The sequence below is a fragment of the Hydra viridissima genome, unplaced genomic scaffold, assembly GCF_058129835.1.
Source record: "Hydra viridissima isolate aposymbiotic clone 2 unplaced genomic scaffold, HvirCarnegie_v1 scaffold_9, whole genome shotgun sequence".
Taxonomy (NCBI): domain Eukaryota; kingdom Metazoa; phylum Cnidaria; class Hydrozoa; order Anthoathecata; family Hydridae; genus Hydra; species Hydra viridissima.
The window spans coordinates 15060677-15087113 of record NW_028324308.1 but is presented as its reverse complement, the minus strand read 5'-3'; the positions used below and the strand labels follow the sequence as shown (position 1 = coordinate 15087113).

General features: G+C 28.8%; 2 protein-coding genes across 7 annotated transcripts; one reads left to right on the top strand and one right to left on the bottom strand.

Annotated features, from left to right (window-relative positions):
- Positions 1 to 375: 375 nt before the first annotated feature.
- On the top strand, positions 376 to 26419 carry LOC145186176 (uncharacterized). 2 transcript variants are annotated; one of them, XR_016455384.1, is made up of 22 exons: positions 376 to 437; positions 1008 to 1193; positions 1319 to 1438; positions 1649 to 2504; positions 2647 to 2739; positions 2919 to 4545; positions 5763 to 5833; positions 6351 to 6389; positions 6954 to 7006; positions 7171 to 7648; positions 8037 to 9004; positions 9252 to 9314; positions 9407 to 9523; positions 9639 to 9764; positions 10159 to 10209; positions 10923 to 11006; positions 13632 to 13802; positions 13982 to 14036; positions 14177 to 14304; positions 14615 to 14731; positions 24721 to 24787; positions 26154 to 26419. XR_016455384.1 is itself a non-coding variant. In XM_090097108.1 (21 exons), exons 2-20 carry the CDS (start codon positions 1053 to 1055, stop codon positions 14729 to 14731), a joined length of 5358 nt encoding a protein of 1785 aa, XP_089953234.1. In that variant the 5' UTR covers positions 376 to 437; positions 1008 to 1052; the 3' UTR covers positions 15623 to 15814. The 2 variants fall into 2 exon arrangements, 1 of the variants encoding a protein (XP_089953234.1); XM_090097108.1 differs by lacking the exons at positions 24721 to 24787; positions 26154 to 26419 and adding an exon at positions 15623 to 15814.
- On the bottom strand, positions 16386 to 22945 carry LOC145185522 (uncharacterized). 5 transcript variants are annotated; one of them, XM_090097113.1, is made up of 4 exons: positions 22872 to 22895; positions 17843 to 17923; positions 17663 to 17717; positions 16386 to 17564 (listed from the first exon to the last, which is right to left on the bottom strand). In XM_090097113.1, exon 4 carries the CDS (start codon positions 17478 to 17480, stop codon positions 16842 to 16844), a length of 639 nt encoding a protein of 212 aa, XP_089953239.1. In that variant the 5' UTR covers positions 17481 to 17564; positions 17663 to 17717; positions 17843 to 17923; positions 22872 to 22895; the 3' UTR covers positions 16386 to 16841. The 5 variants fall into 5 exon arrangements, with proteins under 5 accessions (XP_089953239.1, XP_089953241.1, XP_089953238.1 ...); XM_090097115.1 differs by lacking the exon at positions 17843 to 17923 and having other exon boundaries at positions 17681 to 17717; positions 22872 to 22945; XM_090097112.1 differs by lacking the exon at positions 17843 to 17923 and having other exon boundaries at positions 22872 to 22944.
- Positions 26420 to 26437: the final 18 nt, after the last annotated feature.

Sequence of the window (26437 nt, the reverse complement as noted above, 5' to 3'; positions counted from 1 at the left end):
TACTTTAATGCTAAAGTTTATGTCATATATATATGTCATTTATATACATCTATATTAGTAGGAAATTGTTAAACTTAGCTTCGAAGCATTAGAATAATTTTTTTAGTGATATTAGCAAAATAGCAGGAACTCTAGCTACTATATAGGTTTTTATAAATATAACTATACCACATTCTTGTCATAGTTATACTTACACTGGAGAACGAAAGTATAATTACACGAGAGTTTCCTTTAAGAGTATTTCTACAGTAGCCTTAAAACAAGATTTTTGACAAAAATCTTGTTTTAAATTTACTTAAAAAAAAAAAAAATACAGACACTTTGAAAATTAAATAAATTTGATAAGTTTTTTTTTAACATATCTTTTTTTTTTCCAGCCACTTATTGAAATTCAAACATTAAAGTCAATGCAAAATCATACACGCTCTTACTTGGAGGTATACATTAATTAAAGTAAACTAATGTTTTTCCAATATTATAAAGTAACTTATGTGAGACCTCCTTTGTTTTAAGTAACTTCTATTTAGTGGACCAGTTTCTTAGAAAAATCTACATAGTTAAGCACTGCATTGATGCTATGGTCCTATTATTTTTGAAGTTTCTTATAACTGTTTGGATTCATTTCTCAAATGTATGATGAAAGGCTGAATATCAGATTTTACCTTTGCTTTGCCATTTTGAATGTTTCTTTTTATGACATTAACAACTAGCCAGAGTTTTAAAAATACTAAAATAAGATTTTCTGTATTTAGTAGGGAGTTTTACTAGCATACTACACATTGTACTGCATAAGCGCATTTTTATACTTTTGCAACACTACAAGTTTGTATAGTTGAATACTATCTGTTAATATGTATATGTATGTATGTATATATGTATGTATGCATGCATGCATTATTTATTTATACATATATTTATGTATACTTTGGTATGTATGTATGTACATATGTATATATATATATATATATATATATATATATATAATATGTTTTACTTATGATAAACAGGTGGTATAGCTCTAAATGAATTATATAGAATAATATTGCATCCAAATGTATCAGCAGCCTTACAACTATCAGCAGCCCACTTGGCCTATTAACTCTTACCAACCACCTCAGCCTCCACTGCCACCCAATCCCCCTACTGATTCATCTCAGTTCCATCAACCTACCCAGCCTCCAAATGTTTTTCAGGTAAGCATTTAGCAAGTTACATTTTTTATTTATTTCAGTTATGTTTCTATATATTTTTTAGTTTGGGAATCAGTTAAAAAAATTAATGTATATTCAGATGTTTAAATTTTTTTCTGTCAATTTAGCCACCTGCTCCTGTATCTCATGGACAGCCCGGTTTAAACATAGATCAACGAATGGCTTTTCCACAACAACAAGGAATGTTTATGCAGCCTTCTTATAATCAACCAAATGCATTACAGCAGGTAAGTACATACTTTGCAATTAAAATTTTGTTTTACTATCTATAAAAAGTACTTAAAAAGCCACACCTTAAAAACTAAAGTTGAAGGGAATAAAACTTATTTGTGGATTACATTTAAGATATAAATCTTATAAAACAGAATTTATCTTGGTAGATAACCATATAAATAAATTAGTTAAAGGCTCAAGATGATAATATTAGAGTTTTTTAGCCTTGGAATCAACCAGCTGTAAATCCATTCAATCCTGCTCCTTCTGTGAGTGGATTACAACCGATTCCTCAACCACAGCAGTGGAATCATGTTGTTAATCAATGGAGTACACAGCCACAACCTTGGGATCAACAAAATGTGCAATACCAACCACCACAAAATCTTCAAGAACAACAGTATCAACAGCAAGGTTACCAACACCAACAGCCACAAAGTCTATATCAACAAAGTAACCAACAAGCTCCTAATTTTCCTTTTCAAAATGATCAAGGAAAACAAACCAATCCATGGAATTCTACTTTTGGACCAAATCTGTGGATGCAAAATAACTCATATCAAAATAATGTTCAGCCACAAAATCTTGTGTCTAACCAAACCAATGATAGTAGTAAGCAATGGATGCGGTCAACAGCCACTAGTGAATCATCACCTGCTATTCCTCCACCTCCAGCTCAAAATCCTCCACCGTTACCTAATGAACCTCCACCTCCACAAAATCCACCTAGTTCTACCAAAGCACCCCCTCCCCCTGATCATCTGGAAACAAAAGCTCCTGTACCACCTGAAGAGGATAACCAGGAAAGCTTGCTCTCACTTACAAAGCAACTGGAAACTTTAGAAACTCAAATTAAAACTTATCAAACTGAATACCAAAAATGGCATCTTGATTTTGTTAAATGGCAGAAGCAGCATCAAAACCATCCTGATCAAAAGCAATATATAGATTACCAGAAACAATATCAAAAGATAATAGAAGAGCAGCAGAGTCAGTTAAAGCAACAATATGCTGAACTACAGAAAAAAATTAGTTTACGAAAAGCACTTCAGGACAAAAAAGTTATCGATCAAAAAGATCGTAAGTATATTTTCAATAAAGGCAAAATTCCCTTAAAACATTTTTTATTGTTGTAATAAAAATGTCATTGTCTAATATTCTACATAAATAATATCTTAAAGGCTATATGTGCAAATTAGGCTGTATATTTATTTGTAAATAGAGTTATCAAAAGAAGTCAGCAGTTCACAGGTGCAAACCACAGTGAGTAATCATCAAGATCTTGATGAAGGAAAAAAAGTTGATCATTTTAAAGGTAGTAATATTTAAAAAAAATAAGATAAATAATTTAACTATAACAAGCTAAATTAAAAAGATTACTACTAAACAAAAAAATAGTGCTTTTATTATTTACAAGGCTTTTCCTAAAATAAGTTGTTTATTATTATTATTATTTTTTTTACATTATTTTTTTTTTGTGTATAAATTCTATAGCTGCAGCATCCAATTCCTTCAATATGAATCAAAATATATCACCTCTTGTACAAGCTCCTATCCAAAACCTACCTCCTTTGATGCAGCAGCAGTTTTATAATAATAAAAGACCAGGACTTAACAACCAGATTAAACCAAATGAATCAGCTTTAAATAAAGACCATGATTATAGAAATCATTTTCAAAAACCTGCTTCAGATCAGGGGCGTTTATTTAACCAGAATAAAATGCATAGTGATCATAATATTAAAAATCAAATTCAACATTCTGGAAATTATGGACAGTTACCGCCAAAATTTGGACCTTTACCTGGAAATCAACAACCAAATTCTGGATATCACCCACCAAAGTTAATTAATCAGACAAACTTGCCTGAAAATCAATTTGTAGGAAATTACAGTCAGCCTTTTGAAAATCAGAAGGTAGTTCCAAATCAAATGGTAAAGAATTACGAGCATACTCAAGCCAATTCTGGCCAACATTTAGCAAGTGAAGGCCAGATGTTTGGAAACCAAAATCAACCATTTGCAAAATCAACTAATCAAAATGTTTTAACAAACACTCATGAAACAATTGAAGATCAAAGAGGGGTGAAGGCCTATGAGGAATCAATCAATGGAGTCCAGAGACAAATACTAGGAAGCCAAATGTATAGAAACCAAGGGCAAACACCTGCACAAGGACAAAAAACTGGAAGTCCAGGAGGTCCTTGGGTTTCAAGACAATTATCAGACAATCAGAATCATATATCTGGAATTCCAAGACAGATGCATGATAATCAAGGAAAAATAATGGGCAATCAAGGAGAAATGCCAGGTAATCATAAGCAAATGTCTAATAATCAGGTACAAATATCCAGTAATCAAAGAAATTTTTTTGATAATCAAAAATCATTGGCTGTCAATCAAGGAAAACTGTCAAACACCCAAAGGCAAATAGCTGACAATCAGCGACAATCGTTTGGAAATCAACCACAAATGTTTGTTAAGCAAGGGCAAATGGTTGATAATCTGAAGCAACAAACGTTAAATAAACATGGAAGAGTAGCTAGTAATCAAAATCAATTTAATGACACCCAAAAGTACTTGTCAGGTAATCAGCAAAAAGCTATTGGAATTCAAGGTTCTGGAAATAATGAAAATTTTTCTGGGAATTATATCCAATCATCTGAAAACCAAAGACAATTAGAGTTTCAAGGAAATCCACCATTAAATCATGTTTCTGAAAATGAGAAAATTTTATCAGGAAATCAAGGTAGGATGCTTCCAAGCAGGCAGATGTCTCCTATTCATAGTAAAAAATTACCTAAATCTGAGGAAATGTCAAAAAACTTTCAATCAAATGAACATCAAACTAACTTTCCTCAGAATCAAGGTGAAGCACTTGGAAATCAGGAAGAAAGATTTTTAAATGAACATCAGCAGATTGACAAAGATTTTATTGGTGATAATCAGAGTAAGATCTCAGGTAATAAAAGTGATATGGTGCGCCATTTTGTTAATAGCACTTCTGGAATCATCATCCGTGCAGCTAATGAGTATTGTGGTGCAAAATGTAAATTTTTTCCTCGTTGTAAGATGGGAAAAGAATGCAAGTTTGAACATCCTATATGTGCAACATCTGTAAAGTATGTTCAAAAATCTTTTACTGTATTTTTAATTAATTTATGATATTTTATTAGTTCGATAATTGTGCTCCTAAATTAAAACAAAGTATCGGTTAAAAACTCCAGTAGTAAAACATTTGGAAATCAGTAAATAAAAAATAATAAAACTTTTATAAATAGCCCAATATAAAGCAGAGTAAATATACAATTAAATGTTTCATCTTTTAAAATATTTTTTTCTTTGTTTGTTTGTTTTTTCTAATAATATTTCATTTTAAATGCATTTTTATATTATTTTGTTAATTCCCCCAAAAAAGGTAAACTATTTTGACTGAGCTAAACTAAATAAAGTGCTAAGCAAATAAAAACCCTTATAGAAATAAAAGTAAAATATTTTAACTAAATTCTGTTAAATAATTTTTTTAAACATTTGCACAAAACTCAACCCCAGAAAACTTTTTTTTAAATTGTTTAGTTTTCTTTATACCTAAAACATTTTAAAAATTGCCTGAGATTGTCTGAGAAGTGCTCTTGGTTCAGGTGTGAAGTAAAAGAAAATTGTAATGCATTTCAAGATATTCCTATAAATTATTGTGAATTCAGTGAACATAAACTGATTTATTTTTTGAGCTATTCTAATGAATTTTTAATAGTCAGTTCATTTTTTTTGTTAAAATAGTTTTTGCTCTTTACTCACATAAAAAATGACTGATTGAAAAGAACACATAATGTGTAATGAAAATACATAAAGTTTAAAATTAGAATCAATGACTAAAAATGAAAAGAAAAAAAAAGAATAGCAATTAAAAACCAGACAAAAAATAAATTGTCAAACAATAGTTTTGTAATCTGGAATCTGCTCAAATAGTTTACTAATATCAGCGAACTTCTAGGAAGATAATTTTCCTTTGTTATCCCTTCTCAGTTTAAAACAACTTTTTCATTTGCCAATATTGCACTTGCCTTCAGAAAACTGCTGGCATAAACTTATCAATAATTCATGTATTTTTCAAGTAATATTAATTGTTATTGAAAATGCCAGTATAAAAAACCTTGGTCCAATCAGATTGAAGATTACATTTTTATGTAAGCTATTTTCCTTTATATCTAGTTTATATATTTATATATATATTACTTTACATATTTGTAACATGCACTTATAAATAGCTTAATACAAGTTTATGAAATGCTTTGTCTTTTTCAGTTTGGATCTTTAAGTATTTATACTTGTATTTCAGCTGTGTTGATCCACACTGTCCATTTGAACATCCTATTGGTCGTGATATGCAAGCAGTTATGGCCAATGAAGGTTAAAGTACTTATAGATTTAGTTTTATTGATATCATGTTTTTGTCAGAGGTTTTTATGCATAAAAGAGCTAATGTATTTGATAGTTTTTACATGTATGATTAGGTAAAATGGAACTAGAAAATTTTTTCTATTAACTTCTAAATCAATGGCAGAGCTAAGCTAATTGTTACAATCATCAATGCTGAGAAAAGTGAAACTCATCAGATGTGAAACTATTTGTGGCATGCTTCATACAAAGACCGAAACTCATTTTATTTTTAATTCCTAATAAATATCTTAACCTTTTTTAAACTCTATTCTTTTAATAAAAATTTGTTTTTTTAAATTTGGCATTTAAAAGCATATATATATATATATATATATATATATATATATATATATATATATATATATATATATATATATATATATATATATATATATATATATATATATATATATATATATAGCATATAAAGCATATATGTAGCATATATATAGTGTGTATATATTACAATAAATTTTTCTTTTAACAGGTGATACAAAAGTAACAGGCCCTGAACTAATGAAGCCAGGTATGTTTACAGATATTTTCTTTGCTATCTAAATGCATTCTTACTAAATAACTTGTAGTTGAATGCTCTTCTTTAACATTAAACTATTAATTTTGTGTACTTTAAATTTCTTTTACATTTTCATGATTTCTAAAGATCCTATAATTTTACATTTTTATAATTTCTTAAGATCTTAAAGTTTTACATTTTTTATAATTTCTTAAGATTTTAAAATTTTACATTTTTATGATTTTTTAAGATCTTAAAATTTTATAGATGCTTTTCGTGATAATAATATAGTTTCAGGATCTTATTAGCACTTTTATTTTGAAACAACAAAATTCTCAACTTGTTAGATAATAAATATTTCAAAGGTTCTTGTTTAACTCCCTGGATTTCTGATGTTCTCACACTCAAAAGATATTTATTTAGTATAGTTTTGGACACTACCGGACTATGTTTTGAATTGTCTATTGTTAAAAAAAAAATGTTTTAATATTTTTATATTAGTATATTTTATGTTGTTTTTATTTTTTATAATGTTAGGAAATAAGCTTTATAATTCTTTTGAAAATTTTTTTTAAGGACCAGCAGCAAAGACAAGTGTTCAAAAACCTGAACAGGCTCCATTTGCAATGGTAATTTGTTAAATATAGTTAAAATAAAATTATTTAATTTTGTAATTATATTAGTTTTCAATTAGAAATTGATATTATTAGTATAATCAACTTTATAAATTTGAAATATTTCTTCAAACAAAACTTGATTTTTGTAATGATTCTGAATTTGTGAATTTTTACAGGGATCTCTAGTAACAGACATCACCAAAACTGAGTACATTCCAAAGAGAGTTTATCCTAAACCAAAATTGGAAGGACCTCTAGACTCATCTAAAGATGATATTACATCGTCGAAAAACTTTTCTGTGAAGCAAAATCCTCCTACAAAATTAGGGGCTCCTCCAGCTAAAATTTCACGCATAGATGGTTTACCAGAGTTAGCAGGTACAATAGCAGAGCGTGTAGAGGAAATTTATGAAAAAAGAAAACGAGAAATTTTAGGTATTGGTCCTGATTCTTTAAGAAACGAATTTCCGCCTCTAATGATGAACTCTTTTGTTGATTATGAGGGAAGAAAAAGAGAAATGTATGGTAGCGATATGGGTCATCCATCTATTGATTATGAACAACCTAGGAGGGAAATGATTGAAGATGCCTCTCCTGTGGATTATGAGCAGCGAAAAAGGGAAATACTTGGTTCATCTTATCTTAATCCACCAGGTATGGTTATATTGTACTTTTGATTTTGTTTTGTAAGTACTTATTAAAAGTTCTTGTTCACATATTTCTTTTAAATCTGCTTTTCGTACTTTACAAGCCTTAACAAGTTCAAAAACTAAACTTTTCATTAGAGTCACATCAAGTTTTCAAATTTCCTTTATTAAAAATTTCATTTTTAATTGTCTTCTAATTAATCAAATCTGAAATAACCAAATATAGCATCATCCTTTTTTTTTTTTTTTTTTTTTTTTGCAATCAGAAAAAAAAATTCTGAATCAGACTCTTAAAAAGAAAAAATGCTGTTTTTTTAAAAATGTTTAAAATTGTACTAATGTTGTTATGATTTAACTTTTATACTTTTATATTTTTCATATCAATTTTTGTATAGTGTTTCATGAAGACTTCTATGGTCATGATGTAAGAGAACCTTTTATTCCCAGAGTTGATGACAGATTAAGGGATCCTAATATTGGTCCTCCCCCTATTGCAGATGACCGATTTATTGATAGAATAGATATGTACTCAACTGGCAGACTAGAGGTTATTGATTATGCTCATGGTGGTAGAAGTTTAGATGGACATACCGAAAGGAGGTTTCTAGATGATAGGGAACCAATTGATGATTGGAGATCAGTAAATAAAAGAGATTTATTTCACAGAGAACACAGCTTTGATGGTAGAGGTATTCCTTATGAAAGAGTGCTTGAATTAGAACCCAGACATCTTGATCGTTTCAGCGAGCATGGACCAAGTTCTTTACACAATAGTTTATATCAAAGGGATCAACCACTGGAAATTCCAGATCATGATTTCTCACCAGAAAAATTAAGAGACCCTTATTTAAGAAGTAGAGAACTACATGATAGGCCAAGGGAACTAAATGATAGACTTGAAATGCATAGAAATCCAATCGATAGGTATAGACTTCCAGTTGAATCACACATGGATTTGTCTGATGACTTTTATAAAAGATCAAGAGATCCTATTGAAAGATCAAGATTTCCATTAGTAAGAGGTGAAGAACATTTAGATACAAGATTTAATGCTCACTATCAATCCAGAGACCATTTATATGATCATCTAACTGAAAATTATGATCAAAGCAAACTTGACAGATATCGGGGACGTAGGGAATCTCCTTCCACATATATGAAAAGAATTGAAGAGAGAGAGCGTGAAAGAAATGAAAGGGATGGCTTTCGTGACTATCAGATGTTATATGAAAGAGATAACGATGAACGAACTCAGAGAGACTCAAAGAAAACACCTGCAGCACTTGACAATGAGCTTAAACCTGAGGTACTTTCTGCTGCAGATATTTTAGATAGACCTGGAAGAGATAAGCGTCCCAGAAATGTAAGTAAAACTTTGCACTTAAATTTGCTGACTTTTTTGGTATTTGATTTAAAAACTTCTTGAAAAAAGTTATAAAGACATTTTCTAATAAGTAATACATAAAAGCATGCACATATATACATGTTTAGGATGGGAGGTGCTGAGAATTAAAGCATATCTAAAGTATATATATATGGAGATATATATTTCTATATGCTTTAAATATTGAAAGTCATTAATAACTTTTTTACATTTATGTTTTTTTCAGATTGTAATAATATTAAGAGGAATACCAGGTGCTGGAAAGTCATATGTTGCAAAACTCATTAAGGTTTGAAATATATTTGGAAAAATAATTTGCTGTGATCTGGTTTTATTTATCTTAATTTGCTTAATTTGTCATCTTTTTATAATTCTGAATAGGATAAAGAATCTTATTATGGTGCTCCAGCCCCTCGTATATTAGTTTTGGATGATTATTTCATGCAAGAAGTAGAAAAGACAGAAATAGGACCAGACAAAAAATCCAAACTTGTGAAGGTTTTCTTAAATATTTATAAAAATATTATTATCATTTAGATAATACTTTTTCTACATTTACTTTGATAATTTAAAGGGTTTTTATTTGTATTGAATTCCTACAAACGCTTTATAGAAACAAGAATATATTTATGAAGCTGATATGGAAGAAACTTATCGTTCCAGTTTACTTAAGGCGTTTAATAAGACTTTAGCAGATGGTTTTTTCCCAATGGTCATTGTTGATGCTATTAATAACAAAGTAAGCATCATTGTTTATGGTTAAATGTTTGTAATTTATGATTGATAAATGCTTATGAAAGGCCTTGAAAATAAGAAAATAAGAAAGCAAAATGAAATTCTTTCAGAATTCTCTTAATTAACTTTTTAGTGAAGTGAGAAATTAGTTTTACAAAAGTATTTTTGTTACTATTTTAACAAAAATACTTTTGTAAAGCTACTTTTAAGGACTTCTGTGTCAGAATAATCAAGGAAATTCAATTCAATTAAAAGAAGAAACAATGTTATTAAAGAAAATTCAATTCAATTAAAAGAAGAATGTTATTTAAAAATATTGTTAGAAAAAAAAAACTTATAAAACAAGTTTATAAATTTTTAAAATGCGTAAGTTCTAAAGTAAATATCACATGTTTTAGACAACCCATTTTGATCAATTTTGGAGTGATGCAAAGCACAAGGGTTTTGAGGTATATATTTTAAATACAGTAGAAAATGTTTTGTATTTATGTTAACTATGAGTATATTTTTTCAATAAGACCTCAATAAGAATTATTTAGTGGTTCCCATCAGATTTAAAAGAAAATTGCTTAAGTATAGTGATCCCAACAATTTATCTAATATTAACTTTCAACAAAGAATCAAAGTTTGAGATTGTGTAAATTGTCATTGAGTAGAAGGCAGAACTTCAATTAATGCATTCAGTATAACTTAAAGTAGTTAGCATTTGATATAAGTTAAATGAATTAGCATTCAATATAAATTAGTCTATAAGCTAACTCATAGGTGTGGAACTGCTTCTAAAGAGTTTACTCATTTGTGTACAAATTTCTGACCATTATAATTAGTTCTTTGAAATCCTTTATAAATATAGCAAATAGTTTTAAATGAATCAAGTATCTTAACAAATGTAACTATGCAAGTAGGTATTCTTTTCTTAGCTTCAACACTAGGAAATAAAAGAATTATTAGAATTATTGGGTTGGTTGAGTATCAATTCATTTATCAGTAATATATCTTGGACAAGTTTTTTTAGTACTATTTTTTTAAAAAAGCTGGCTGTCATATAATTAAATGTCTTAAGGATACAGTTGATCTAAAACATTTTTAGGTGAACAAACAATAAATATTTGTAGACTTATGTTTTTTATTAACATATTTTTATTTATGTATTTGTACTTAGGTTTACATAGCTGAGATCACGGGAGTTGTAGATGAGTGTATAAAACGAAGTGTTCACAAGCGATCTAAAGATGAAGTAGAAAAAGTAATTTTTTTTTTTTAATTTGTTCTATTAGTAAGTTTATAGAAATTGAAACTCTTAAATGTCAGAAATGTTTTAAATGCATTTAGATTAAAAATGTGATTTGTTTTTCCATCACTTTGTTTGTTGTTATCAATTTGGGTTTGTAACTTTGTAAATTTCTTCGTAGAAATTTATAAAAAATTTTAATAGCTTTAAGGGCTTAATATGACTTGTTGATTTTAAGTGTTAATATTTTTTTTTTATTGTTGTTTTTATTTTTAATTCAATTTTTTTTTACTTCCTATTTTAATAACACAACCACTAAGGTTATAGCATTTTTGTTGTTGTTGCAGTACTTGTTTGTGCAGCCTTTAGTACTAAGAAAAGTATAAAAACAGTAACATAAAGCAGGAAAGCAAAATGTGAACATTGTTCCAGGTTTTCTTAACTTGTGCCAACAAATAATTTTTTGCATACTGGTTTTTTCTCCTGGAGTCGTCATGCTCCCAAAAATACTAATCCTGTTTTGATCTTTGGACTTTGCATTTTGCAACACAATTTTTATTTGAAAAGTTTAGGAAAAAATGTTCGTTTTGCTGGTAGACATAACTTAGTCACATTTTTTTATCTTATATTTCTTGTATATAGTTAATTGATCATTCTGAAAATTAGATTGAGTATGTTGTGACTGACCCAGCCCTACCATTTACTCTTCAACTGTGTTTAAGTGTCAGATGTTAATACTTTAAATTAAAAACACTTTGTTTAAGTGTCAGATGTTAATAAATTTTGAACAATTTGACATTGAGCATTTTATATTCAGTGGTTCTAATGTGCAAAAATTTTTTTTTTTTTTTTTGGCGGGGGGGGGGGGGGGAGATAAGCAAAGGTTTTGAACTTGAATGATTCCGAAAAACAATACCAACCCTAAAAAAAAACAAGTAAACAATACCAATAAATAGTGCCAATTTATTGGTCTCATCTTTTAAATGATGCAAGCTACTTTAATTCTTTAGAAAAATTTAGAAAAACTGTTTAAAAACATTAAAATCAAAATGGTTATACTAAAAGCAAGCAGCCAGAAAAATTCATATCACCATTTCCCAAATAATTTCTTATGAAAAGATAAAGGAGCGAAATCTTATGGATCCTCTGATATGAAAAATGATTACTGTACAAAACTTAGATTAGTTTGAAGTGACTTAGGTGTTGCTAATAAGAGCTGACTATTTTAAACAAAAAACATCCTATCAGGGTTCAAATTACAGATTCTCTAAAAAAGCGAATAAAATCTTAAGCTAGCAAATAAACAACTTATCTTCCCACAAATTAGTGATTTAATAAATGTCTGACAATATAAATAGTTATATTAAATGTCTAAGTGTATGCAGACCATTAAAAAAATATTAGGAGCATGTATTTTATATTTAAATCAAAGAACTAAATGTCAAAAAAGTAACAGTTAATTTTTGCCTGTTTAAGCACAGTGGATAAGGGTAACTCAACTCACCATTTGGTTTGTACTATGGAAACTTTTATTAGCAATTTTTTATTTTATTACAATTTTTTATTCACAATTAGTAAACTAATGCTGGCAATGTGAGAAAAAAATTTTGAGTTACAATGAAGCTTTGTCAAAGCCAGATAACAAATTCATTATCAATATTGCAAAAAGAACAATCTAAATGAAACCCTACCTCAATTATTATAATGCAGCAGTTTAGGTTCTATCAAAGGCGTTAATGATACCACTGAAACCTAATATCACTCTTTAACTAAACCAAGTCATAAGTCTGCAATAGAATTCATATCAGGCAAAAATCCAATTTAAAGTGGGACTTAACATGGTCATTTCAAAGTTGTAAAGCACCAGATCAGAAAGATCAGAAAGAAATGTATGAAAAAAATTACTGCCGAGGTTTTATTTGATTTGCTGAAATTAAAGTAAGTATATTGTTCACTGGGTAAAATGTGGTTAGATATAGCTGCACTACAATCATCAACAACACTTATAGGAGAGTTAGCTTTTATTTTCATTGAGTTTAAAAGGGATTTGAACAATATGGGGGGAATCTTATAAGATATTGGCCATGGCTTATGACTGTCATATTTTTGAGCTGCTTCTTTTTGACAGCTATGCAGTCTGCTTGGCCAGCTTTAAACAGATTTTTAAGGTCATTTAATGTATAATAGACTGGAGCCTAATGCTATCTAGCAGGCAAGGTTGGTGGCCAAAACCATATTATGTGAAGATTAAACTACTTTTCAATCTTGGAGAAATATCTTAACATCTGTACATCAATTAAGCATGTCACTAAATGCCTGTAATAAATTTGTTATTATTTTTGGAAATAAATTCATTGTTAGATAATAGCACCCACTTAGCAAATTTCTTTTTAAACCAGTTTTTTAGAAAATTTATAAGATGTTTTACTATTTGATGTCTTCTTCTTGAAGGGTTAACAAGAGATAAAAAGCAACCTCATTTAAAAACACTTCTTTTTCATTCAAACGGCCCGATTGTAGTGTACTGTTGAATATTTGATATTAAAACCCTTTTTTGCAAAATACAGTATTTATGTAATTTGTTTCAAAAATTAAAAGTCAATCATAATACTAAGTGTGTTTTTAAAATTATTATTTTAGATGCTAAGTTCATGGGAAAAACCACCAGTTTATTACAAGCAACTGGATGTATCTGCTCTCCTTCAAGATGCTGCAATTGACGAGGTTGAGATGGAAGAAGCTGTAGAAAATAGCAAGCAAGAGGAAGTGAAGTTGGTGAAACAAGAGGAGGATGATGAAGAACTGCCTACGGTAATTATGAGACACAATTTATTATAATTGCATTTAGCAGCACAATTTTAGTTACCCTTAACTAAAAAGCAATTTTTATACTTAACAAAATATTTTTGTAAGCATTCGCTAATAGGAAAAAGTTTATAAAACTTTCTTTGTCATTTGTTAAATCTTAGTAAATAATTAAACACTTTTAGGGGTTCCACATTCCGAAAAGCAGCAAATGGGAAACTGATAAAGAGGAAACACTTGGTATGATTTTTATGTCTTTAAATTTTAAATAAAACTAAACCAATAAAATTATGTCATTTATTACTGCTCTTGTTGTTGCTGTTGCTGTTACGGTTGTGACAGTTACTATTATGGATTTATTTTTTTATTTGTCATTTAAGCTAAACTGGATGGTATTACAAAAAGGAAAAGTAAGGAAACAAAGTCATCGCCAATATTTCCTGAGGAAGATGATGACGATGATCCTTACGGTGAAAAAGAAGCTGACATGAGGTTGGGAAAGAAACGGGTACGATTTTCCTTGTAATAAATTTCTGAATGCTGCAGCCTCTGTCTTAGTCTCGTGTTAAGCATATCATATGCTCACTGTTTGTTTGTGATCATTTTCCTGGGCTCGCTAAACTAAGCTATTATATCATATATCGATTTAAAATCGATATATGATATAATAGCTTAGTTTAGCAAGCTGTTTACTAAGCTGTTATATGTTTCTTTTTGTCTTTCTATTTGTTTCTAATTTTTTTAAAAAAATGTATTTTTATTATTTACTAAACTTTGACGTAAAAATCCTAATTTTTTTATTTTATTTATCTTTAAAGGTTCGTTGGGTAGATATTGAACAAAAAAAACAGATTGACCATCAGCGAAAGATTGGTTTTTCTATAGGAATGGACTGGAATATCTTAACTGACCCTAACGCTCAGATTCCTAAATAGGTGGGGTCAGCAATGACGTTTTATTTTGTTGATTTCTTTATTTACTTTAAATTTATTGGAGCGGTAAGTCAATTTGTTTTGAATTCTTGAAGTATGGTTTTGAAAAACGTTTACCTAAGGATTATTATTTAAAAATAAATTCGCGCGCAAAAAAAATTAACTCCGCTGTTTAACTCTAAAAATATAAATTTTCCCGAAGAAAATTGCGCGAGACGGAAAAAAAAAAAAAAAAAAAAAATGGCGCGGGAAGTTGGTGGATTGTTGGATTTTAGTTTTTAAATGTTACTTGAGCGAGAAATGCTGTCAACACCATATTAAGTCATTCAGTCGTTCATGATCAGACAGTTTCAATCAACGTGGTGGTTTTTGCGCGGTTTTTTCCCGAAATGAAATCACACAGGAAAAAAATTAGTCACAAAAAGGATAACTCAAATTTAAACTATTTTGAAGTGTTTTTGGTAAGCAAACGATTTAGATGTAATTTCTGTAGCCGGTAAGATGTTTATTATGTTAAAGTTAATAAGTTTTTATTTACTTGTTACAAGATCATGGATCCTTATTATGATTGAAATAACGATTTTTAATTTTAAAAAATTCTTTATACGATTATTCTTTTTCTTGTAGGGTTTAGCTTTTAAATTCAAAATTCGACTATAGTCAAGTCTTTTTGCATTATAGCAGTGTCCTCTAGGCGGATTGTATTAGCGATAACTGTTGAGTTAAATTTCCCATGATTCAGAGTTTTGCTGTGTATTTCAAGTCAAAATCTCTTCAACGTCCTCTAAAATGTCCAGTGCCTTATAGTTCGCCTAGTGGAAACCTGTTTCATATTTTATTTTTGTTCTTTTCCACCCTCTCCTTGTCATACAAAGTTTCATTGCTTCGTTTTAGATTATTTTAAATTGGCAAAAGAATTTAACGAGTCATCGATGATCCCTTTCGACAACTTTTTCAAACATTTTTACTCCATCGCATTTGGAATTTTTATTCGCGCTTGATGGAGCAGAATAAGATTATTAGAAGATGAAAGGAACATATGAAATGTGTTAATAATAAATTTTGTGAGAAAAACTCTCGATTAAATGAAGTTTTTGATTATGTGAGAAAACCTTCAAGGAGGAGTGCAAGAAATCCACGAGGAAAAACACTTATATCGTTTCATCGTTTTTTTTTTTTTTTTTTTTTTTTTTTGTCGTTTTTTTTATTATTTTCTAGCTTAAAACTGCATTTTTAAAAATGAGATTTAAAATGAAGTTATTAAAATAAGATCAAACGATATGCTGTTTTGTTTCACAATAAGCGTTTATAACCCATGGAGCATGTCAACAACGGTAAAAACCCATGGAGCATGTCAACAACGGTAAAAACCCATGGAGCATGTCAAAAAAAAGTGCTTCTAAGAATCTTTAATGCAAGAGTAATGATAAAACACTGTTTTGGCGTAGTTTTTAAGCCAAGATGCTACCATTAAATCGTATTTTGTTGTTATTATGAACAGTTTCCAAAAAAACACTCATGTCAAAACATATTATAGTTTTAGCTTTTTGTTAATAAAAGAAGTTGGTTTACAAATTCCAGTGCTACGTTTCACTTATCCTATGTAGGATTCGTTAACTAACATTTTGCATAATCTACTAAAATAGCAAATACCGCTTTTAAAATGTCTGCGCTGACTAAACCTTGTTCATTAAAAACAAATGAAATTCGGTTATTACATGCGAAAGGTGTGTACATAAATGTATGGTTTTTATAACGAACTCTTGCCGTTGATTTTTAAACGTACACAGAAGGTCAATAGCTTTCTCTTGAAAGATTATGATATCAGTATTTTTACAAATAATATTAAGATGAAATCAATAGCCGTTACCTGCTGGTAAATTACGATAAGAAAAAAAGGTCGTGCATTTTATGATAAAAATAATTCATTATTTTTTTAAAAAAAGAATTACAAAAGCATAGCAATTAAAATAAATGGCATAAAATATTGCCTTTGTACTATAAACAGGCAGCTTGTTTTTTTGTTGTTTTTTTTTTTTAAAAAATTATTTATACGTTAAAAATTTTTTCCCAAAAAAAAATATATTAAAACAAGCTTCCCAATGAAGCGTTTTCATTTTTTAAAGTTTTCTTTGCTTTCTTCAATTTCACCTGAAATACGCTCTGCAAATATCTGGCATTCTGTTTTTATTTTCATTGTGTTAGGGTACTTAATGTTTATTTTGACAGGTTGGATGTCTTCTAACGGTGTAGTTTTAATTTTTTCTATTGTTTTGTAGGTTAAAAATAGGTCAGCAAATTGTTTTTCATTAAATTGATAATTTTCATCTGGTAAAATACCGGCGGCTAATTCTACAAATTCTTTTACAACATCTAACTTTCCAGCGGATGTTGCAATCACTTTCTTACAAGTATTTTCTGTTTGCAATACTTCATTATCGATTTTAGCCATCAATAATGTAGACTGTTCATCTATTGCTATTCTTAAATCTTTTATGATCCTCTCAAGACGTTGTATGAGATCTTTGCAGATTTTTTCTCGCAAGTTTTCTATGTCTTTCTTAACTTTCTTTGCATTTTCCAATTCATTTTCAAAGAGCTGTAGATTTTCCATTCCTAAAGCAATAATCTCATCGAGAGCTGAAATGGTTTTTCGGCAATCATCTCCCATTTTGTACAATTCATGTACGGAATGTTCTTTCGGATCTTGGAAGAATGACCTGCATTGAGAGCACCAATAGATCGCCAGCATGATAGTTTTCAAATTAAATTTTGATAAGAGGTACTAATAGGATTCAATTAAAGTTGTTTGAGCAAGAAAATGATCGAACAAAATCTAAAAAAATCATAAAAATACGAATGAAAATTTAAGCTGTTTTAAACAAAAAACTGCAAATAAATTATCTTTTTTTTTTTTACATGAATATCAAACACCTTTAATTTGTAACATACAATTCTTTTGATGCAGTTCCAACAAACTTGTATTGTCCTAAGAAAAATTGCGAAAATGTTTGTTAAGAAGTTTGTTCAAGCAAAACTCTTTGAGTTAAAATACGAGGTGATTTTTTTTTAAGAGGAATTTTTTTTCACTTTGAATTGTTCAAAAGGGATTACTTTTATAATAAAATGACGAAACGTAAAAAGTTCATCCTAAGCTCTTCGCTATGTCCGCTCTCAATTATTGCTCCATGGTTGCTAAAAAATGAAGTTTTTTAAATGATTGATTTTACTAAATTAACACAGGAAGTCATTTTATTAAAAACGTTCTCTTTCCATAAATATTAGAAATAATAAAACGAGTATAAAAAAAAGATCAACTAATGCAGTATAAAAGTACAAAAACGTTAGACTAATGCGTTAGATTTTTTTGGAAAAATAAAAATCTTAAACGTTACAGCATTACACCAACGAAAAAGGTCCCTTGAAGAAGGTGGAGCGAAGTTAATGTCTACAAATAATATACAAGTGTGGTAAATTATTCGGGTCATTAGATGTAGTTTTATTTAAGCAAGATAAAAGGCTCGAGATATTGCAATAGAACTGTATATATGGCTTTTAAAGTGGTTAATACTATTGTATGGTCTCCTTCGTCAGTGCAACCCCTCCAAATTCTATGCTACGATAAACGAAATCTATTCTATAGTATCTTGGAAAAAAGTAATTTGGTTACCGGAATGTAGTTACTAGTTATTTGTATTCGGTCAAATGTTTTGTTGGCTCAAAATTCATCAGGAATGAATGAATCGATGATTTCTGCATCAAAGAAAAGTAAGATCTTACTTGAATAGGTTTAATTTATTACCATTATATTTTTTTCTCTCTGTGTGATTGTTTTGATAAGTTCATTCATTTTTGTTTTAGATTTGTTAACGTGTGTGGCGAGTAAAAGTTTCAGAGAAAATTTTAGTAAAATTTAAAATCGCATGAAATTTTATCACACTCAAACCCGAAATTTTTTTAAAAAAAAAAAAAAAAAAGCTGAAAAAAAAAATTGTTGAGATTTATCCTTACAGAGGTATTGCTAGAAGAAATTGCGGTCATTTTCCTTTAGTGAAGATTTTTATTCTTATTAAGATTTTATTAACATTTTATTATATATTTTATTTACTCTTAAATTTAACTTTTTTAACTTGCGTCTTTATAATCATTCTTTAATAATATCAATTTAAAAAAAATTCCAAATTACACTTTCAAGTAAAAATATACAAACTTATATTTTCAAGTAAAAATATACAAACTTTTTTAATTGACAAAAGTTCTGACGCATTTTAAAAATACTCAGATTGAGATGTAGATTGAGATTATTTTTATTTTCTGTTTTCTTATAAATGTAGCTATTAAATAACCGGTTTTATTTTATAACAGGAAAAGTAATTTACTTATCATTAATTTGTTTATCAATTTACTATAAGCCTGAGACTTGGATTTGGCAGAACTTTAGAAACCCCATGAGAAACTCATGTAGGTTGGCCCCCTGCAAAAAAATTTACCTTAAAAGAAAATATCTAAAAAGTTATTGTTAATTGATGATTGTTCTATACAGAAAGACAGTTTTAGGCACTTCTTCTGGTTGGATGGTCTTCACTGACATGACTTGTCATTAAATCTGTTAACGATCAGTGTTGCGCATACATTCAAACAATGGTTTTGTATTTTGTTATAAAGATGGCCGCCCCTGAAAAAATTCTCTCTTAAAGTAGCCATTTCTTAAATAATTTCTCTGTAGTAGTGCTTAGAAAGTTTTTTCTTTTATTGTTCTTCATAATGATGGTTAAATTGCCATGTTTTTTATTACTAAGCTTTATTTCATTTTGTCTGATTATTTTTTAATAGATTACTCAATTTTTCTTCATATCCTCTCAAAAATAATTTTTGACTTCTTGCCGTAATTGATTTTTTTTTTTAAAAAAAGTTCACTGTACTTTTGTTAGTTTTTATTTTTTAGTTTGTAAATTTTAAAACTTCTGGAACGTCAGCTTAAACATATTACTTTTTTTTTCACCAAAAAAACTGCGCAAATAGTTTTGGTAATATTTGATTCAAGTTGACAGTTGTTTTTAGTGGATATAAAATTTCGTATCCATTTAAATCTACTCTTCTGATTCTTCTTTCAAAAATTCTTTGAAATACAAATTTCTTTGCTTAAAACTGTGTGTGTCTAATATGGTTTAACCCTTAAAATTGCATATATTTTATATAAACTCTTATAATTGTATATGTAATCATTTATGGCGATATTCATGTTTGGTGATGCAATACTATTTCGTTTGAAGTAATAGGTAGAAAGGCGACTAAATTTTCCATCTAAGAAATCTTTAGAGATATATTGGGTAGTTATTGTAAAAGTGATATATTTGGTTTGACTGTCAGCCTGAAACTTCTATACGAAATTCATCTGATCTGTAATACATATAAAAAATATTTGGGCCGACTGTCAACCTGAAAATACTGGTAAAAATTTCCGCCTGATGTGCCTGCATGCATATACTAAGTATTACCTTTTCCTTTATTATACTTACTACTTTAGTTTTTAAATTTTAACTAAAGTTTCCAAAAATTTATGATATTTTATGATATTTTTCATAAATATTTCGTTTCAATTTTTTAGGTATTTTGAGCACGCAAGCAATAATTTTTTCATGTTTTCTCATCAAGTTAGTTTTCATTTAAATTTCACCATGTTTTTTCATCAATTTTTTTTCCTCCTACAGACAAAAATTTTCACTGCAAGTCTTTATGTTCAAATATTTTATGTACAAATACGAAATATACAAAACTCCACTTGATTTGACGCAGCAGAGCATTAAATATTAAAAAGAAATGCAAATCAATTAAATTCCGAGTTTTTTGTCTTCCTGTCGAGGTTTATTCTCCATTTATTTTACATTACTGTTACTTTAACTACTCGCGGCCAGTTTTCGAAATCTTCGATGTACCGCCATTGTTAATCAATAGCAAATGATTTGCGGCTTTAATTATAAGCAAAATAGTAGATTCTTAGTAAAATATTCAGTTTAAATGATTTTCGATACATAAAAAGATATATTTTGTTTTATATTAATTTCTTTATTCTTAATTTGATTTTTGCTTTTAAAAAAAAAAACTTTATTTACTGAATGACAGACATTTTCAATTCTATTGTATGAAGTTGCTTTCTTTTTTTAAAAAGAGGCAAAATACTTTAAAGATATAAAAAATAGGGAAGTATACTTCAAAGGTATGAAAAAGATGCACGCATACTTTAAAGATATAAAAATACGGAAGCATACTTCAAAGGTATGAAAAAGAGGCAAGCATTCTTCAAAAATATGAAAAAGAAGCAAGCATACTTAAGTAGGTTAGAGCATAGCTGGGTTCATTTTTTTGTGAGTTAAAAAAATTTCGGATTAGCTTAAAAAATATAAAAATATATTCTTCGATTTTTCGATTACATTATTCATTTTCCATTGAATGCTTTTCGGAGAATATTTTAAACAATGAAGCAGTGCGAGTTTTTAGTTTTCGAAGGGTTTCAAAAGCCCTTAGGTTGGATATTGATATATACCCAGGAATGAAAATTTTTAAAAGTGGTTACGGGGCTTAAGCTTTAAAGCGCGTTTAAAATGATCTATATAAACCTTAAATTTAAAATGCAAAACTATTTTCCATCTACTGAGACAAAAATGAACTAAATATGGATTCAAATTATGAGACAAAGAACATGACAGAATGTAAAAAGCCTATAAAGTTACATAACAATATTTTAGGCTTTTTGTATATTATAATTTTATAATATATAATTATAATATATAATTGTATGTAATTTTAATGGCAAAACTTGCAATAAATCAAACTTTGCCTTGTTACTAAACTATTCAATTATTTTGATAAATACTTCAGACTTTCAAAGAAATGCGAAGAAACTTGTTTTTGTTCCATTTTTATGCAGTGTAAGGCATTTTTTTAAAAATTTGAACCTCGCTTAAAAAAAATAAGAAGTAAAAACCGGTTTCAACAGATGAACACAATTGGTTTAAATGCATCTTGAAGTATTTAATTCGAAAATTTTTTGTTATTTATCGATTGTGTTTTTTATTTACTAGTTTTTATCAAGTCTCTCAAAATAATCTTAAATTGTATGAACGCGGAGTCGCTAATTAGAGGCCGACTTCACTAACCCATTTCAATTTATCGAAAAATAACAACATTCATTTCTTTTTTTTTTGCAGCAGCAGCAGCAGCAGAAAGATTCAAATGAATTATTTGAAATCATAAATCTTTTTTAAAAATTTGAATTAATTTAAGCAAGCTAGACTTGCCTAAATTTATTAAAATTTACTGAAGTTTTGCATCTAAATTTGAGTATTTCCTTCAGAAGTTATTTCTGCATTAAGTCCTTTCCAAAGACAATTTCCTAAAAAAATGAAGAAAAAAAAAAAAAGTTCATAAACTCCAATCGTGTTTGTTTTTACTTCGATGAGGTTTACTTACACTTGTCAATTTAATGATTAACATATTTTAGTGTACCGTAAGATATTTAAAACCGCGTGTTTGAAAAAGTTCTAAAAGATCAGTGCGTTCAAAAAAGCAGCTGTGAAAAAGCTGAATTCTTTAATAAAATTGATCTAACTCAATAACTTTTTTCGAATACCGAATATATTGAGTAAAATACGCTGAATATAAAATTCCGATTCATTAAATGAAATTACTTCAATTTTCTGGTTTATCTGCTGTTCTTTTTATTTAATGATTAGCCATCTTAGAAGGGCAGGATTGGGAAATGAGCTCTATTAATTCTTTTAGAGTATTTACAAAACATATAATCTTAAGATACAATAGATGTTTTGTGATTTAGTTAGAATTAGAATTCTCGCTCGATATTACTTAAACTAAATGTATTTATAACTACTAATAGATGGTTCAACTTGTTCGCTACTTGTATTGGTATATTAAATAAACCTCAATTTTGTTTAAAATAATTAGAAATGTTTATAATAATTAAAACAGGGGGGGGGGGGGACAAAAACCTGGAATGCTCTAAATAAAACATGCTTTCAAAATGTCGCTAACTCATTGAAACTTTTTTAATCGAGAATTAACGAATAAATTCGTTACACAAAGAATACATTAACTGTTTTGCAATTTAAAATAAATATCAACTTACTCGTTTAAAATTACGTGCACAACATCACGTGGTAAGATTCAGCATTCTCAAACATTTCCTTTCACTTGATTAATGCATCATAATGAAAACAACAAGAAAACGGAGTTTGTTTTCTATTATTATGATTTTGTTAAATGTTACATAAGAAATGCAAAAACATTCAACCAATCTCCTGAGAATTACAATATAATAAAAAACATTTTGAAGAAATATGCATTACGAATAATTACTGAAAAAAGAACGTTTTGAGGAAATATTTTGTGACATATTTAGTGATAAACTTTTTAAACAAATTATCTTTCCCAATCTTTTTACTGCATAAAGATTTTGTCTGCATTTTTAAAAAGTTCGCATCTATTACTACTTTGTTGAATCAAAAATGTCCTCATATAAAGCTGTTGAAATTTCTTCCTCTGTGTTTTTTTGTGGCTTTGAAAAAATATTTTTGACTAAATAGTTTCGAAGAAAATCCTTTATCTGTTAAATTTGATTTTCCTGTGTCAAAATCTTTCACGGAAAAAGTAATTTTCAAGGAAAAATAAAACCTTGTTTCTCTGAAAAAAATCTTAAATTACATGTTTTACTCTTTTTTCAAAACTAAAACTGGATGAACTCATTTGATGCGTATTTTATGATAAACTTATTTGAACATTTGTTGATAAATATTTAAGTTTTCGACGGTAACTTCAGTTCAGTCTTTTACGAGTTTTCCACAACTGTATAATTTATAACACATTTTAATGACTTTTATTACGTCTACTGATATGTTTTATATAAGACAAGTATGAATTATTTTGTTATATTGCTCATATTTGATTGTTATGTAGTGATATAACGACAAGAATAAAGAGGAAAGAAAGAAAGTATTGCGCATAAAATTAAGTTACTTTATGTTTCTTAACGCGGGCCGCAATCTTGTAAATTAAGTTACTTTATGTTTCTTAACGCGGGCCGCAATCTTGTAAACAATTCCCTAATAGCAAAATATTCTACAAAATTGATTAAAAATAAAAAGTTAAAAATTTATTGCAAAAAAAAAAAAAAAGTTTATTATGGTTACAAAACTACTATAAATAGTATTGATGAGATGGAGTGGGAGTCCGCTGAGGGGATTAAAAAGGGGAAGAGTTTATTCCTACACTCAAGGTCACTCACCAAGACTTTCATTTTGTTGTAATAAAATAATTTTAGTCGTGTCATACATTTAACTAGTATCAAGTCTTTCACAGAATAAAATAATAGACATCATAAAAAGTGGAGGGACATAAAGCTATTATGATCCCCCTTCCTCTTCACCTCCTAAAAAAAGTGAAAAAGTCTTACTCAAAGCCCCCTTCTCATGATTAACGCCCATGCTTAATAACATATTTACAGCATGAGCAATGATATTTACAGTATATTTCAATTATACCTCAGTTTAGCACAAGCAGTAAAGATACTACAGCATGGAAGGCCAAAATAAGCAAGAGTTAACTGTATTGTAAAGTCTTTACTAAAACTTCCAAGTAGTATCTCCGTTACTGCATTGAGTATCGATGAAACTATTATACAGCTGCAAATTATTTCGGTGATTTTCTCAATAGGTTCATTTTATGCTGTTTTTTTTACAAACACATCCCTAGGAGGTAAATCAACCTCATTATTATTTACGAAACTTGGAATCTCTAGATTAGAAGAAGACTAGTTTTTATTCAAACCAAAATTAAAACTAAAAATGCACATTTTTGTCAAACAAAATTAGTTTATCATCAGCAGTCTAAACCACTGTAACCAACTTTGAACGAAGCGCTTCATTTTTTGCTCCGAAATGCTATCTGATTATTCTAGTTTACTCTTTTCTTATGTCTAGCTTGATGAGAATTGTGCTTGTCCTGTTAAATTGGTTTATCAAGAAACTTAAGCATCAATTATGCAAGGTAAACTTTTCTTTGTCATTTTAACTCCGTAAAAGCTAATAAAGATATTTTAACTCCGTAAAAACTGCTAAACTAAGATAATAAGGCATGATACACACCACAACTAGTAAAAGGTGCTGTTTTTTTATCAATTAACTTAGTATTATAGAGAACTCACAGATTAACAAAAACTTCATTGAATGAAATAACTGTACATCGAAAGTAACAAACATCGTGGTTACTTCGTAAAACTTTCCATGGTTTAGTTTTATTATTTCTTTTTGTTCAACAATAGAACTGCTTAAATGTCATTTTGGGATTCTATCAAAGTCTTATAGAACTTCTTTAAGCTTAATATGGAATTTTGAACCATTATAGAACTTTTTATTTTAAGAACTTACAGTCAGACCAGTCACTTTAGATATGGGGCTGAGATTGGCAGGGACATTGCTCTGGGCTGCACGCTGATTGAGGGTCCCCCAATTTGATTGATGAAAAGAAAATTTTTATTCGCAAGACTTTAATTGATTATTGCGTTTTTTTTTGTAAATGCGTAAATTTATAAAAAAAAAAAAAATTTTAATAGGAAAGAAAACCTTTGTAAGCTTATTCTCAACCACGCAGAGAAACCAAAAACAAACAAAAAACAAAAAAAAAACAAAAAAAAAAACAAAAAAAAAAACAAAAACAAAAAAAAAGAAATGAAAAAAGAATTAACCTCAAAGAAAATTCTGCAAGAAGGGTGGGGACCAGATACCTACCTCCCCACCCTTTTCTTGCGGTTGTCCCTGGACCACCAAAGTAAGTTGGCACAAGCCTCATTCATCTTCTCGACAGAATTTTTTACAAATGCATAAGAATAATGACTCTAAAACTCTTAAACAGCTAAAGTTTTTCTCATCTTCGGTAAAAGCCAAATGTTCTGGCACTATTACTTTTATTATACACACAGAGATACACGCGCGCGCACGCACACACACACACATAAACGATATACCTACTTAATATAGATGTCTCGGAGTATGCTGATTTTCGACACATTATATGATCTTATAGAAAACCTTGCTTTGCCCGGATTTCTTAGGTAACAAACTAATTAAAAACTAAGTTGGCTCCAGAATGATATTAAAATGCAATTTCGTTTTGGTTGTTTTAAAAATATATATTAAAAAATAGTGGCGCAATTGTTTCAGAATTATGCAATACATTAGAAATGTTGTAGTTATATAGTACAGAATAATATAGTAACATTAGAAGGCAATCGTGAATAAAATGAAGAATCACAATCGCCGAGTCTTGCGACCTATACAATTATGCAATATTGCAGAAAAGACTATTTATATTTTGCTTATAACTGACTGATTTTTCTCCTTTTTTTTAAACTTAGCAAATTGTATGCAAAAAGAAAGACGTGAGAGTTTGCACACGGAAAAATAAAACAAACAAAGAAAATGTTTATGTTAGAACAAGAGAAGTTTGAGTTGGTGCAGATAAAGACAATTATAAACTAACTGTCACGAGTTTATCAGTATGGAAGTCTGACTTTCAGAGACCTACTTTTAACTGGAACTTAGTCACGTTTTAACTGGAACAGTTCTTTTTTTTGTGTGTGTGTGCGCGCATTATAACAAATAAATTAACTCGATCTTTTTACAGACAATTTTTTAATTT